The sequence below is a fragment of the Lissotriton helveticus genome, chromosome 9 (assembly GCF_964261635.1).
Source record: "Lissotriton helveticus chromosome 9, aLisHel1.1, whole genome shotgun sequence".
NCBI lineage: Eukaryota > Metazoa > Chordata > Amphibia > Caudata > Salamandridae > Lissotriton > Lissotriton helveticus.
This window is the reverse complement of record NC_136070.1, coordinates 177,056,157-177,071,079: the sequence shown is the minus strand read 5'-3', so window position 1 is coordinate 177,071,079 and position 14,923 is coordinate 177,056,157. Positions and strand designations below refer to the sequence as shown.

At 44.7% G+C, this 14,923-nt stretch overlaps 1 protein-coding gene across 1 annotated transcript in view; it reads left to right on the top strand.

Annotated features, from left to right (window-relative positions):
- Positions 1–14,923, top strand: part of NEMF (nuclear export mediator factor) — a 546,593-nt gene that overhangs the window by 63,396 nt on the left and 468,274 nt on the right. The window contains exon 3 of the mRNA XM_078659711.1: positions 8,256–8,358. Within this exon, the coding sequence (XP_078515837.1) occupies positions 8,256–8,358 (103 nt within the window). The remainder of the gene's footprint in view (positions 1–8,255; positions 8,359–14,923) is intronic.

The following is a 14,923-nucleotide window of genomic DNA, read 5'->3' as shown; positions in this document are numbered from 1 at the left end:
ATGATACATGCTTGTCCGATGGCAGTGCGGTGAACTCTGTAACTTTGGAGCTGCAACAGGCCCTGCGACATGCTCCAGTGATGCGACTGCGACCGTTGCGGTGGGGACACGATTCTCCGCTTATGCGACGGCACACAGCTGCGATGAAGATGCGCTTCTCTGGTGATGCGGCGGAGGCCTCTGCGACAGCGACACGCTTCTCCGGCGATGCGACGGCAACAGCTGCAATGACGACATGCCTCTTCTCGTTGAGTCGCGCTTCCAGCTGCCAGTGACACGCAGGCTTCTGCAGACAGAATTCCCAGCAAGGAAATTCAGAGGGGAGCTGGTGGTGAAGTCTTGTAGCTCTACGACTTCAGCAGGAGGCAAACACAAGTTCAAGCCCTTGGAGAAATATTCTGCAAGATGATGAAATTTCCTTAAAAGTTCCTTCTCCTTTCCTTGGCAATGAAGACACAACTGCAGGCCAACCCAGCAAACAGCACACTGGCAGAGGGTAGTCCAAACTCCTGCAGCTTCCTTGGTTCTGCTCCTTGGCAAAGGTTTGTCTTGATGTTCCAGAAGTGATCTAAAGTCCTGGGGTTTGGGCCCCAATATTTATACTGCAAAATCCTTTGTCCTCTGAAGGCAGAGGGTCCGGTACCTAGTCCAAACCAGTTCTGTGCAGTCCTGGAGCACTTTGTTTACAGGACTCCTGCTTTACTTTGTCAGGGTGGGCAGGGTCCTCAGACACACCACAGGAGGTGGAGCCAGCATTGTAGAAGGCAGGCACATACCTATTCAGGCCCAGGTGCTACTCCTCCCACCACTCTACATGCAGATTGGTCCATTCAGCCCTGTGCTGACTCACCCTGTCTCCTGGAGCTTCCCCTGCCCCTGTCACTCACAAACCAGACATCCAATACATAAGCTAGCAGAGGCAGGCTGGATTTTTTAGGTACGAAAATACCCACTTTCTAAAAGTGGTATTTTCAAACACAAAATGTTAAAACCAATTTTACAAAAATATGTATTTTATTATCCTGAGTTCAGGCATACTAAATTCGAATTTTTACCATGTTCCCTGGGTCAGTTTGGATTATAAGGTATTATAATCAAATTACCCATTCCGGCCTATGGGGACAGGTAGCTTTGCAATAGTGAAAAATGAAAATTGCTGTAATTCACTAATAGGACATGTCACACACATCAGGCCATGTCCTACCTTTTACATGCAATGCACCCTGTCCTAGGGCCTACCTTAGGGGTGTCTGATATGCAGAAAAGGGAACGTTTAGGGACTGGCAAGTGGGTGGGCTTACCAAGTCAACATGGCAGTACTAGACTGCACACAGGCTCTGCAATGGCAGGACTGAGACACACTTTACAAGCTGCTTCTGTGGGTCGTACAATCAGTGCTGCAAGCCTACCAGCAGCATTTGATTTACAGGCCCTGGGCACACATGGTGCACTATACTAAGTTCTGACAAATAAATCAAATAATCCAATCATGGAGTCACTAATCCATTGCATCAATTTAACATAGAGAGCATATGCACTTTAGCACTGATCAGCAGTGGTAAAGTGCCCAGATTCATAAAACAGCCTACAACAGGACAGAAAAAAATACAGGAGGAAGGCAAAAAGTTCAGGGATGACCTGGCAAAAAGGGCCAAGTCCAACATTGAGGCTCATAGACAGTGAGTGTTGTATGTACCTTTATTTGCGACCCGTGGAGATGAGATAGCAGAGCAACTGCTTGTGTGCAAGTGGCCATGGAACACCAAAAGTAATCACAGAGTCACAGAAATGTACACGAGCAGCACCTCCCTCAATATTCTTAATAACACAAGTGTAAGAGATAGGGAAGCACCTTCCTGCAGGCGTGAAACACATCACCATAAACTATAACACAAAATAAGTGAAAGCAGTTTGCTTGACAGCTTGCCATTTGCAAATTATATATATCATATATGTATATATATCCATACATCCATTCCCATCCCATAACCGGTGGGTACCACAGGGGCACTCCAGGGATCATGAGCTCACAACTTATTCATTAATCACAACAAGGTACATAGGTTAATGCCATAACATGGCCAATGCGTTTCGGCTATGGCCTTAGACGGGATCATGTTCCAACTCCCTTCACCCCACCTATAAAGTACTTGACTACAGTCCTTCATTGCTTTCCACATTTCAACAACTATACTGCAGATATTGAGATTCATGTGATGATTGTTAACCTTCATCTTAACTACATTATTCATTGCCAGGATTCCTTCAAATCACATTTGCCTTTAAAATGTTTACATCCAAATCAAAATGTCACTCATTATTTACATTGATGTTATTCTTTTTGTATCTGTGATCCTTGATTGAAGCTGTAGTGAACCATATCAGATGCAACACTGGAAAATTCATGTATATATATTCCCACTGGAAAAAAACAAGGAGTAAAGGAACGTTATGTTTTAACTGACAACTTCACTTAACTATATCATTTTAAGAAAACAGAACCACTGATATTCACCAGGTATAGTTATCTCAAGTAACTATAACTTGTGCTCTAAAGTAAATAACTTCGACCCCGCCATGCACAGTGTTGTCATCAAAATTAGAATCCTGAAGAAGGTGTTTTTTATCGAGTACCATCCACTGAAACACCGCATCGACAACTACATGTTTCTTTATACTATCTGTGAATTTGGGCAGTTAAATGCCAGATTTGAATATGTATTTTTTATGTGATTATTGTGATAATGTGTTTTTAACATGTATACATTGATGGATGTATTGTACTTGTGTTTATATATCATTGACCGGTGATCAATATTAGAAGAGATAGGGTCCCTTTTTAAACTTTAACAATATTGTTTTTAAATAGTTTTATATTGTCTTAAATTTTTGAAAACTATTATTATGGTAATAAATTGATACATCGTCATATATAATCGGGTTCAGTGTTTTAGTTGGTGTATGGCTGAAGTGTGAATAGGAGAGTGTTTAGCGTGTGAGTAAACTAAGTGCTGCGTGTGAGGACACCATTTTGACTCTTTGTCATCAATGATGTCATTTCAGATGTTGTAAAGTTATCAATGATATCATAGAACATGTCTTGAGTGATGTGGAAGATAATTAGCTGTCCATGGCGAGAGAGCACGTTATATTTACTTTAGCGCATGAGTTATAGTTACTTGAGATAACTATTATTGTTGAATTTCAATGGTTTTGTTAATTTAAAACTTTTTTTTAACTTACATTTTCACTTAAGTATAACGCCACTAAAACCTTTGTATTTTTCCAGTGGATTTCTAAGTTTTTTTAAAATAAAAAGCAAGATATTATTACAAAACCTTTTTTCAGTGAATTTGTGTGGTTTTCTTTAACGTAAATTAAGACCAGGGCTATGGTCTGCTTCCAAGCCCCTATGGGTGCTCGTGGCTGACTATGTGATGGAACAATATAAAGGGTGTCCTGTTAAGTAAGGAAGCTTTGGGAAACAGTTGTTCATTTAAGGCCAATAGAGCATGATAGCGATATATTCCCAAAGCGATCTACTACCCCAGGTTCAAAGAATTGGGGTCCTCTTGCTATGTAATACACACTGTTAAGAAAGGAAGACATACTGACTTTGTAAATAGGTCAGAACAACAAAATATAATGACCATTGGCAAATGCAGTATGTTTTACCTATGTCAATAATAGTAAGTTTTGTGCAAGTGTACAAGGACATGCAATAGAAGTACCTGGTTTCTGGCTAATCAATTGACAGATTAGTTAGAATCAAGCTAGCCTGGCTGATGACGGCTGATTAGCCAGAAACCGGTCCCAGGATGCTTGTTTTAAGTCCAGGGAAGACATGGTTTGGCAGTTCGGGCTGGACTGTTCCCATGAGGCACAGGGTCAGACTGATTTTTTTTAAACGGGACAGCGCATATGTGGTTCCATAAAAACAAAAAATGCAGTTTTTGGCCCAATGGGGAGGATTGATTCCTCTGGGATTTCAACCCACACCCACCAGGGAGAGGGATCAGAGTATCCCTACCCTGCCCCCCACATGTTTTTTTTTAATACATTTCTTTACTTTTTCAAGGGCAGGGGATTGAGTCTACAAGGCCTAGAATGGCTCCTGCTACATCTTTGTTAATGTGATGGCAGAAAATCTTATATTTAGATCTGTCAGACCCATGGATCCTTTGCGGTGTTATATAGACATAAATTGAAAACCTTAATTTCTAAAAAACAACTAGACCGATTCACACAAAATCCCAAAAAGCATGGTTTCTAGGCCAAGATCTAACTTTCTGCCAAAGTTTATTGTAATTCTTTTCAGCCATTTTTGAAAAATTGCTGTTTAATTTTTCTGTGCAAAATTGCATGGGGAAAATACGATTGGGGTACCCCCTTTTTTCTTGGCCAAGCTTGACGAATCACCCCAAAACATTTCGAGGATGGAGCTCCGATGGGTGAACTGTTTTTTGGAAAGTCTTGTAAGGATTCAACAAAAGGCGCAAGAGTTGTAATCAAAACCAATAAAATGCTTTTCCAATGGAAACGTGGTCCTAACTAGAAGTACCCAGAGTGGACAGCCAATTGGAGGGAAGAAGCGAGGGAGGGATATATTTGATAATGTTTAATGCTCTAATTGTGTATTGCTTGGTTACTTTATCCCCTTGCCTTTCAGACGGTTTCCATTCCAGTTCAGTTGTATCTGTCAGAAGGCTACCATTCAATATAAGGTGACATAATCAAAGTGGTTAGTCCATGCAAAATTGGCCCACAAAATAAATATTTCCTGACAATCAAGTCAGAAGTTGTTAAGTAGTGATTTACATAAAAGCGGGATATCCCTCAGAAACTGCTGATTGCAATTTACATGTTCTAAGTGCATCCTGATAAGGCTCTACGTGCCAGTTGTATTAAGGGATTGTGCATCACAAAGCCTGCGATTCACAAAATCACAGGATATGTGAACCCCAAATTCCTTTTTCTAATGTACTAACCCTATTTTGTGATTTTGAAACGTTTTTGTCATTGCAAAATAGGGTTACTGACCAATACTGAATTACACTTTGTGGTGGTTTGCGGGGGCTTTGCAAATTGTGACCTTTCTAATTCATTTTAATTATGTGATTCCTTATTTTGAGATTAGACATATTAGTACATGGGTTAGTTTGCAAAATAAAATTCTAGTTGCAAAAAGTGGGTGTTTGATGTTTGAGGCCAGGAATTTAGTACATCTGGCCCATGATCTCAAGCTAAAAGCCCAATATAATTAATGCGCTCACACAAACCTCCATATTTGTTAAACAGAAGCTTTCTCATGGGGAGCAAGGTAAATCCTCTGTTAGGAAGTTCCACTTTCTTTGCATATGTCCCCCTCGTGTAGCAAGGCTTCCATGGAAACTACTGCCAGCAAGGAAAATAAGCACTGGCTTGTAAATAAAAAAAACCTGCATCCCAATTACAGCTTTTAGACCTCTCGACGGTTGTGCCTCTACACCATTGGTAGTTAAACATTTGAGTGACACAAAGTAATCCTCATTGGCTGAAACAATTAGTTCCCATGCAGCACGTGGCACCAGTCATCAGCCATTGAAAGTAGCAGCTCCCTCACTAGGTACTGTATTGGTTCATATCAACCTTGGGTTCCGGCGACCATATATGGTTTCCCACAACGTTATGAAAGTGCATCTCGGATATGCCAGTAGGGAGTAGTAATCCTTAGATGGCATCAACCGGTGCACAGGAGATCTGCAGGCACCAATCCAAGCAGTAACTATCTCCAAACCGTAACTTTGCTTCACCAGCTTCCATTCACACACTCTCTTTTGACTCAAACATCCGCATTGTTCTGGATCCTGGGGGCAGCACCACATGAAAGCTGGAGAGGGCCACCATCACAACTCCTCCTCCCAATCTGCATGCCTTTCATTTTGTTAGTGGGGGCAGGTGTACACGGTATGGCAGCCGCTTGCTGGTCATTTTGCTGTGTTTGAGATGGCTGAATTTCTGCTGCTACATGCCATGCAAATGAGGGACCAGAGAACTGTAGAGGATTTTTAACACAGATGAGTATATCCTTCCTCCTCATACCTAGAATTAAACCAGGGCTGTGGGTCAACTGTGAGAAGCAGAATTCTACTCCTTTATGCTGAACCCGTTTTTAGTGTCTGTCGGGCCTGTTCACAGAGGCGCTTCGGAGTACGTGAAGTATACTCCTGGTGGAGTACTCTTCTGCGTACTCTTAATTGTCTGGCCCCAAAACATCTAAAATGGTAATATTTGGGAAATATATATTCAATTAGTACCATCTTTGCACTTCTACTTGTAGGGAATGAAGTATATAGTGGCCAAGCCGCAAAGGCATCTAAGAGTATGTGAGTACTCCTGTAGACTTGGCACACTCATAAATGCTTTTGTGAATCAGCCCTCACTGTCTTTGAATAAGAACATATTGTTAGTGCTGCAAGCTGTTGAATTTCAAAACTCTTTACCTAAGAGTGGACATTTGTGTTGGCCTTCTTTTGCTGCAGATGCCCATCTCTGAAATCTACCCTAAAGAAAATGATCTTTCTGACGGAGACATGCCCTGTTCTAAAACAATGTCTTTCGAAGTCAGTTTGAGTATCTTTAAAATATGAGTCGGATGGCTGGCGATTGTCTCTCTATAGCGGGGTACACTGTCTCGATACATCTCATCAATTTATATAGAAATTATATAGAGAGAGAATTCACTAAAAGATCACGAGGACATTTGAGCCTGGCTTTTTTAGGGCTCGCCGGCTGATGCGCTTGCGCATAGCTGGCGAGCTATATTGTGGCTTAAACAGAGCTTAACCATCTCGGCGATTTGTTGCAGTGCCCGAGAAAAACAAGCTCAGTGCGCAAGCGCATTGGCAAAAAACGCGTGCACATCAAAGCCACCAGCCTCCTCAGGCATCTCAAGCTTCCCCCAGCCGGCATTTCTCGCCCCCTAATTATTCACTGCACGGCCGGCCGGCACATCAAAGGCTGCTGCTCCCGGCCCCTATTCTTCCCTTTTTGCCTCTCCCCGCCCCCCCTCCCCACCACAGCAATGCCGAGGGCTTGTTAATCATACCACCACACATTTACTACTATTCAGACATGCACTCGCTCTCTGTGTAATGTTTAACCTTTCTGTAACGTTCTTGTCTTCAACTCCACATTCTCTGAGTCTTCCTTCCTAGGTCAGTCTCCCTTTGTATTTCCTGGTCTCTTTCTCTCCCTCCCCCTTTATTTCCTTCTTCTCCTCTAATGAAATCACTGGCAACACGGAGCCATGTGGAAAAAAATAACATTCCACACTGCTTTCTTACAATGTCAGTATGTTTTTTTTCAAACTATACAATAAAACACACGTTACAGGATGAAAGCGTTTCCAAAAGGCGTCATTACATTTTAATTTGAATTGTAGGGGGTTGTAAATGCCTTGTAAATGCCTGTTGATGCTATGTATTTTATGCTTCTTTTTTGTATAACTACATTTTACAATAAGTGCATGTGGACGTTGCTGTCAACAAATGTGGTGGGCGCCGACGCGCCCAGCTCTCACTCTCTTACCACAAACATTAAACTCACGAAGCACAACACCCCCTCCCTCTCCATATGGTCGCTAGAGTTTTCTTTGATCCCCGCCGCACTTTCTCACTGGCTGCTCTCCACCCACGCGTCTCTCAGCTTCCATGGAGTTACGTACTTCCTTTTACATGTACTCGCACAAACTCGATCATTGTTTTACATGCAAACATGTTGCCTGCGTATATTACATTTAATTACTTGCATTGCTTTAGTAAGTCATTTTTACGTGCCCAAATTAGTTCGTCATTGTTTTGAATACAAAACATGTTGCATTACAAATGCTATAGGTGTCACATTTGCAAAAGTTATAACTATTGGCATTGTAAATGACAAAGCTATTAATTTAGCTATTTTAAAAATTAACACATAAATAAAAAAAATCATTTATAAGACCAATAGCTCAAACTTTCCTAATGCGAGCCCTATTGCATTTCCAATGCTTGTTTTACCAGCTTCAGCTCCAAATAACCACGTATTCCTTCTCTCCGTCGTCTCTGTGCCACCTGCGCTTTGTGAATTGTAACCATTTTAAATCCAAGTTCGTTATACCTCAATTGCTGTATTTGTACACTTTCTTTATTGCTTTTATTATTCGAGAAAAAAAAGAAAGATTCTGAAGAAAACTGCAAAGTATGTTTTCACCCACCTTGCTTTATCTTTTTTGCCAGGCCAGACGCTAAAGCTATCATTTTACTCGAATCTGGTATAAGAATTCACACAACGGAATTTGAATGGCCCAAGAACATTATGCCATCTGGGTTTGCCATGAAGGTAAATATAATTTCTTTGATTGAGACTGATTTCCAAACTTAGAATAGAGAGTTCCCCACCTCGCCCCCCTCCCCCAGCTAGCTTTGTTCTACTGACACATGCAGTACGAATTTATATGACATTCCGTCAATGAATCATACATTTGTGTAGTGCCAAATACCCTAAAACGACTACAGACTACTGAAATGCAGGTGACAATTAGTAATTTGAAAGGGTACTTTTTCAGAGCCTTAAAAAATTTGAAACATTACTCTATGGTCCTCAGACTAGCAGGAATAAAATACCATTATGACGTGCAATGTGCGATATTGTGTCATCGTTTGCAAATGTTCATGAAAATGTCACCAAATAACGTGAAATTACGTTTTTAGAGCTAAATTTGGGTTTGCCAGTAGCAGGAGACCATTTCAGGCAGAAAATTGCTCTTGGCAAGATTTTTTCGGCACAAACTACCACTTCACCATAAATAAAAAAGTATGCAAAATGTGCATAACATAAAATGTGCTAATTATGCACATTTCACTCAGGCCTTGAAACGGAATTGTCAAGCAAAGACAATTGTTGAACTAATAGGAGTATTATCCTAGTTGTTTCAGAAAAGCTGTCTTCCTTCCTACCCCGAATTATCAATAGCAGAAAGCATTGAAGAGTCTCAATAAGTTTTTTTGGGCTATTCATTTTTACCCCTTCATGTTCCACTTGTATTATGGACATTAATCAGTCTAGATGTGTTTAGTGGCTGCTTTCGAATTAAATTTGCTCACGTCTGAGCTGAAATAATAGTCTGATTGATGCAACGTCATTGATACCCTTGTAAATGTATTTTGCGGTCAATTTATTTTTATATAAAAAAACAAGCAATTTGTTTTTTTTCTATTCAGAACACCTGAGCAGGACTTCAAAATAACAGGACACACAGTGAACACTCTTCAAAATAGGACTCTACACACTTTAGAATACCAAAATACAATATAAACAAAGCTCAACACTTATTTGCCAAATAAAGGGGAATATTTATAGCAGCAAATTCCCATATCTATCAAATAGCAATAATGTAAAATAAATGTAAATAGTGAATGTATATACACAAGAATGTTAGCAGTCCACTAACCTTTTGGTTCTGATCCCCCGCGGTCCCACCCCTCTCCAGTGACTCTTCCTGTGTTTTCCCGCCCCCTGCAACACTACTTAATGGTGGATCCTGCACGGTGAAAGTGCAGTCCACTAACCTTTTGTTGGGCTTGCTCCATTCACAGTGCAGCTCTGTCTGGTAGCTGCTGCTGTCCCCGTTGCTGCTGCTGTGAGGAGTTTGAGGCCCTCCTCCACCTGCAGGCTCCTGCCTGTCCCTCATTCATACCTGGTGGTCTAGTGGTAGAGCATTACTGCTGTGCTTCTTGACTGGCTCTCTTTCTGCTTTTCTCTCTCTCCCTTTAAATTTCTCCTGCTTCTGTCTTTTTTGCATTTCTTTTTCTCTTTCCTTTTCCCTGTTTTTTGCTCCTTCGTTACCCCTGCCACAGCGATCCCCTGCGGCCCGACCCCTCCAGTGACACTTCCCACGTTTTCCCGCATCCCAGCTGTCCAGCCCCCCGCAGCCCTACATAATTGTGGCCTTTGTGCGGCCATTTATTTATTTATTTATATATTTTGACATTTATAAAGCACACTGTTACCCGGAGGTGTCCTGGCGCTGACTGATCGCTAGTGGGCATGAGCAAGGGGAGTTAATGTGTAAAAAGCCATGTCTTGAGGGCCTTTCTAAATAGAAGCAGGTCGGGGATCTGTCTGAGGCTCGAAGGCAGCGCATTCCATGCCTTGGCCGCTCCCAGGGATAGGCTTCTACCTCCCCAGCGGACTTTCCTCACCCTCGGGACTACAACCAGCCCCTGATCCGTTGACATTAGAAGTCTCGCCGGTCTATACCACTGGAAAAGAGGAGTCAGACAGTGAGGGCCCAGGCCGTGCAAGGCCTTGAAAGTCACGCATAGTGACTTAAAAATAATTATTTTACGGACTGGAAGCCAGTGTAACATTACCAGGTCCTGTGCAACTGAGGCAAACTTGGGAGTACCCGTAATCAAACGTGCAGCTGCATTCTGCAGGATTTGAAGTTTATCTAAAAGCCCCTGTTGGGCGTTTAGCAACAAGCCGTTGCAGTAATCTAACCGGGACATCACCAGTCCTGTCACTACAGTTTTCCTGTGTTCATCCGGAAGAAATGGTAAGACTTTCCGAATAGTTTTGAGCACATAGTGGGTCGCTGAGGACAGTGCGTTGATATGTGGCCTGAAGGACAGGGTATCGTCCATCAGTACACCCAAGTTTTTTACTTTCGAGACCGGGGAGGGTCTCGAAGGTAAACCAGCGAGGGGACCAGAAATTGTCTCTTGACCCAAACAGCAACACTTCTGTTTTTGCTGAATTGAGCTTAAGGCAGTTTCCTGCCATCCAGATACTAACTTCCCGCATGCAGCATCTGAATCTATCTGCTGTGCTATCCACTTCTCCTGGACGCAGCGACACCACGATCTGGGTGTCGTCGGCGTAGGATGTCAAATTGAAACCGAAGGATCTAATCACTGGCGCCAAAGTCGAGACATAAACATTAAAAAGAGTTGGGCTCAGGGAAGACCCCTGAGGAACTCCGCAGGGAAGCACAAATGGCTCAGATTCAAAATCCCCCAAGGCCACCGATTGAGTCCTGCTGGATAGGAAGTCCTGCAGGATTTCCAGAGCCTTTCCCTGAATCCCAGAGGCCCTCAAACGGCCCACCAATAGTTTGTGGTGGACCGTGTCGAAGGCCGCAGAGAGGTCCAACAGGATCAGGGCGGCTCTGCCCCCAGCATCCATCACCTTTCTTATATCTTCGGCTGATTTGATCAGTGCCGATTCCGTGCTATGTCCTGCCCTAAATCCATGTTGGGAAGGGTCCAGCCACTCTTCAGTCCCCAGGAAGGTACTAAGTTGATTATTAATTATTATTATTATTGATTATGCCGTAGGCACGCCAAATGCAAGCCCGTCTGCACATGGACCATGCCCAGCACCAGGGACACTGGTTCTCTGACCTTGCTCTGGTACCACGCAAGCACCCACCTCAACTCAGGACGCCACACCGCCTGCCACCTAGCGTCGCCGAAGGAGACCCATGGACCCTTCACCTGCCCAAACTGCCGCCACAACTTCATCCATGGCAACTTGCCAGCTCCTTGTGCCGCCCAGCGACCAACAGAGCACCCGACCTGCTCAACTATTATTATTATTATTAAGCTTGTAAAGCGCATGGTTACCCTGTACTAGTGTGTCCCCGCGCTATGGTCTGCCACGTTAGCCACTCAGCTGCTGATTCTGCTCACTCGAACATACCAGATCAGAGCCCGGCCCTAATCTTTAGGAAACAGGAATGTTTTCAGCTCTTTGCGGAACTTAAGCTCTGACTACTCCAGCCGGAGCTCCAGAGGAAGTCTGTTCCATTTTTGAGCAGCCACAACACGAAAGGAATGTCCTCCCATTCTTACTCTACTGAACTTAGATGCCAACACCATCCCTCTCCCGCTAGATCTCAGTTGACGGGTCGGGTGGTACGGCGTGAGCAGGTTGTGAAGGTAAGTGGGTCCTTTCCTTTGTAGGATACGGTGACCAACACATAGTGCTTTAAATGCCACACGTTCCCTAATTGGAAGCCAATGCAATGTTCTCAGTGCTCTCTTGGAAGCGGCTCTTTTGGGCAGCATCAGAACCAGACGGGCCGCCGCATTTTGTACGCGCTGCTACCTCTGAATGCATTTAGCATTGGCTCGCAAATATAGGACGTTTCCATATTCCAGCCTCGATGTTATTGGTGCATGGACCATGGTCTTCTTAGCTGTCACAGGCAGATAGTCCAATGTCTTCCTAAGGACCCTCAGCGTGCCAAAGCATGTGCCTGCCACTCGTTTGGTGTGGTACTCGAACAAGATGTTGTCGTCATCCACACCCCTAGGTTCCTCACTTGATTGCTGGGAATAGGTAGAGGACCCAGCGCTGGAGGCCACCATGCCAAGGTCCACACTGAAGGAGCCTTCCCCACAATCAAGACCGCTGTCTTGTTTCCATTCAGTTTGAGCAGTTGTTGGCCATCCATGCCGCCGATTCCTGCAAACATTACCTAAAATTAGCGGCTACCTGCTCCTTCGGCTGGGTCACGGCCACCACTAGTTTCGTGTCATCTGCATATGACACGACTTCCAGACCAAATTTTTCTATGATCTCAGCCACTGGTGTCACATATAGATTGAAAAGGGTAGGACTTAGGCTGGACCCCCTGCTTAAGGCTGATGGCTTTGGACCGGAAAGTTCCCTGTGCCACTTGGAAACTACGGTCAGACAAGAAGGACTCCAGCCATTCCCATGCCTTGTCCACCACTCCTCCCCTCTTTAAACAATGTAGCAGCGTATGATGGGCCACAGTGTCGAATGCGGCACTGAGATCCAGCAGGATCAGTGCCGCCGTATGGCCCTCATCAGCATGTTTCCGTAAGGTTTCTGTGGCTAACAGCAATGCTGACTCGGTCGAGTGGAGTGCACGGAAACCCGATTGAGTAGGATGGAGCAGTCTATTGGCCTCAATGTGGGCTGTCAGCTGATTATTGACGGCCTTCTCCGCGATCTTGGTGAAGTATGGCAGGAGTGAAATGGGACGCAAATTCTCCAGTTGCTCCATACTGATATTGGTTTTTTTTTTCAGGGGGAGCACCACAGCCTCCTTCCAAGTTTTAGGTACCTTGCCTTCCTCAAAGGAGAGCTCTAGCAGGTGTCTAATATAAGGCTCTAGAGTCTCCACACTCCCTCTCAGTGTTTTAGGTGACGCAGGATCTTTAGGGGAGCCTGAGTTGATACTGCCCGCTATAGTACAAATGATCTCCCGAGATGGAACACTGAAGGTTTTGAGGCAGTCCGTGCTTTTCACATTGGTAGAGATGTCTCCTCCCGGGTGGCCTTCTCTGGCCGTTACCGGGAATGAGGAGTAGATCTTCTCTACCTCTGCCATCCGATTGCAGGACTCCTCTGACCCCGTCATAGGAACTGTAGTGCTGGAGAGATTGGAGATCTCTTTGTAAACGGAGAACAGCTCCTTCGCTGAGTTGTCTGCTCCCACTATCCTATTGCAGTAGTAGGATTTACAAGTTTTCCTAATTAAGGCGTGGTATTCTTTCAACATGATTTTATAGGCAGCCCTTTCTTTCTCAAAGAACCCTCTCCTCCATTGTCTCTGTAGACGTTTACATTCCGCTTACTTTTCCCGGAGTTCCATCCCGAACCATGGGGCAGACTTAGTCTGTCTCCTAGGTGCATTATTCGACCAAGGCGCCGTACTGTCCAGTGCCTCCGTAATGCGTTTGTCCAGCGCTGCACAGGCTGCCTCAATCCCCTGACCTCCTGGGGGCCCACCCTGGCTTAGGGCCTTGTTTAATGCCTCTGTAGAAAAGTTTGCCCATTTCCTGCTTCTAATCTTTGTTCCCAACTTGCCCTGGGCTGGAATTGCGGATGTCCCTGCCTTAAATGGCAGGGACATCCTCCTCAATGTGCGATCCCTCCACAAACAGGATACAGAAATCTGGGACCTCTCTCCCGACAGTGCCTTCCTCACAGAAACCTGGACCAACCCCAGTTTTGGACCGAACATCGCCATCCTTGGCGACTACAAATTCTCCACAAGGACCGCTCTGACTGACCAGGAGGAGGCATCGCCATCGCACACAAGTACACGGTCCGACTGGCCACGCATTCAAATGACTCAACAACAACCATGGAACACCTCCACTTCCAGATCCAGACTAACCCCAAAACCTCTCACATCCTACTCAGGTACCTAAACTTACACCTGGATAACCCCAGTGACCAGAACACCTCCTCCGTACTACATAACGTCATCAACATTGGACTCAAGCAGTTAGTGACCGCGCTGACCTACACAGCCAGAGATACACTCGATCCCTGTTTTCTCCGACAGCTGGAACATCACCTACAGCCACACCACCGAACTCCTCTAGACCGACCAGCACTGCGTACATCTCGCCTTCACCATGCCCACCGCACACCACCACCGTCCTCGCCCCTGCCCCCGGTCGTAGCTGGTACAAGGCCACCGAAGAAAGTCTTGTTGACTTCCTCAGTACGACCACTCCGCCAACTGACGCCAACACCGCAGCTCTTGCAACCTTTACCTATGGATCTCCAGCTGTACGACACTCTGTCACTCCTCAAGAAGACACCGGGCAAGCAACACTCCAAGACAGCCATCTGGTTCACTCCCACCCGCCACAAGTCCAGATGCACCTGCCGATGACTCGAGATAAGATGAAGGAACAACAAAACCCCGGAAACCTACGCTACCTTCAAATTCGATGTCAACGCACACTACATTCTCCTCAAAACCACAAAGAAAATGCTGAAGAAACTGTCTGTCGACCCAGTAGATCTCAGAACTTCAGACCCATCTCCCTCCTCCCCGTCCCAGCCAAGTTCATCAAGAAGGCCATCAACGCCCAACTCTCCGCCGCACTAGGAATCCCTCCTACTCCTACGG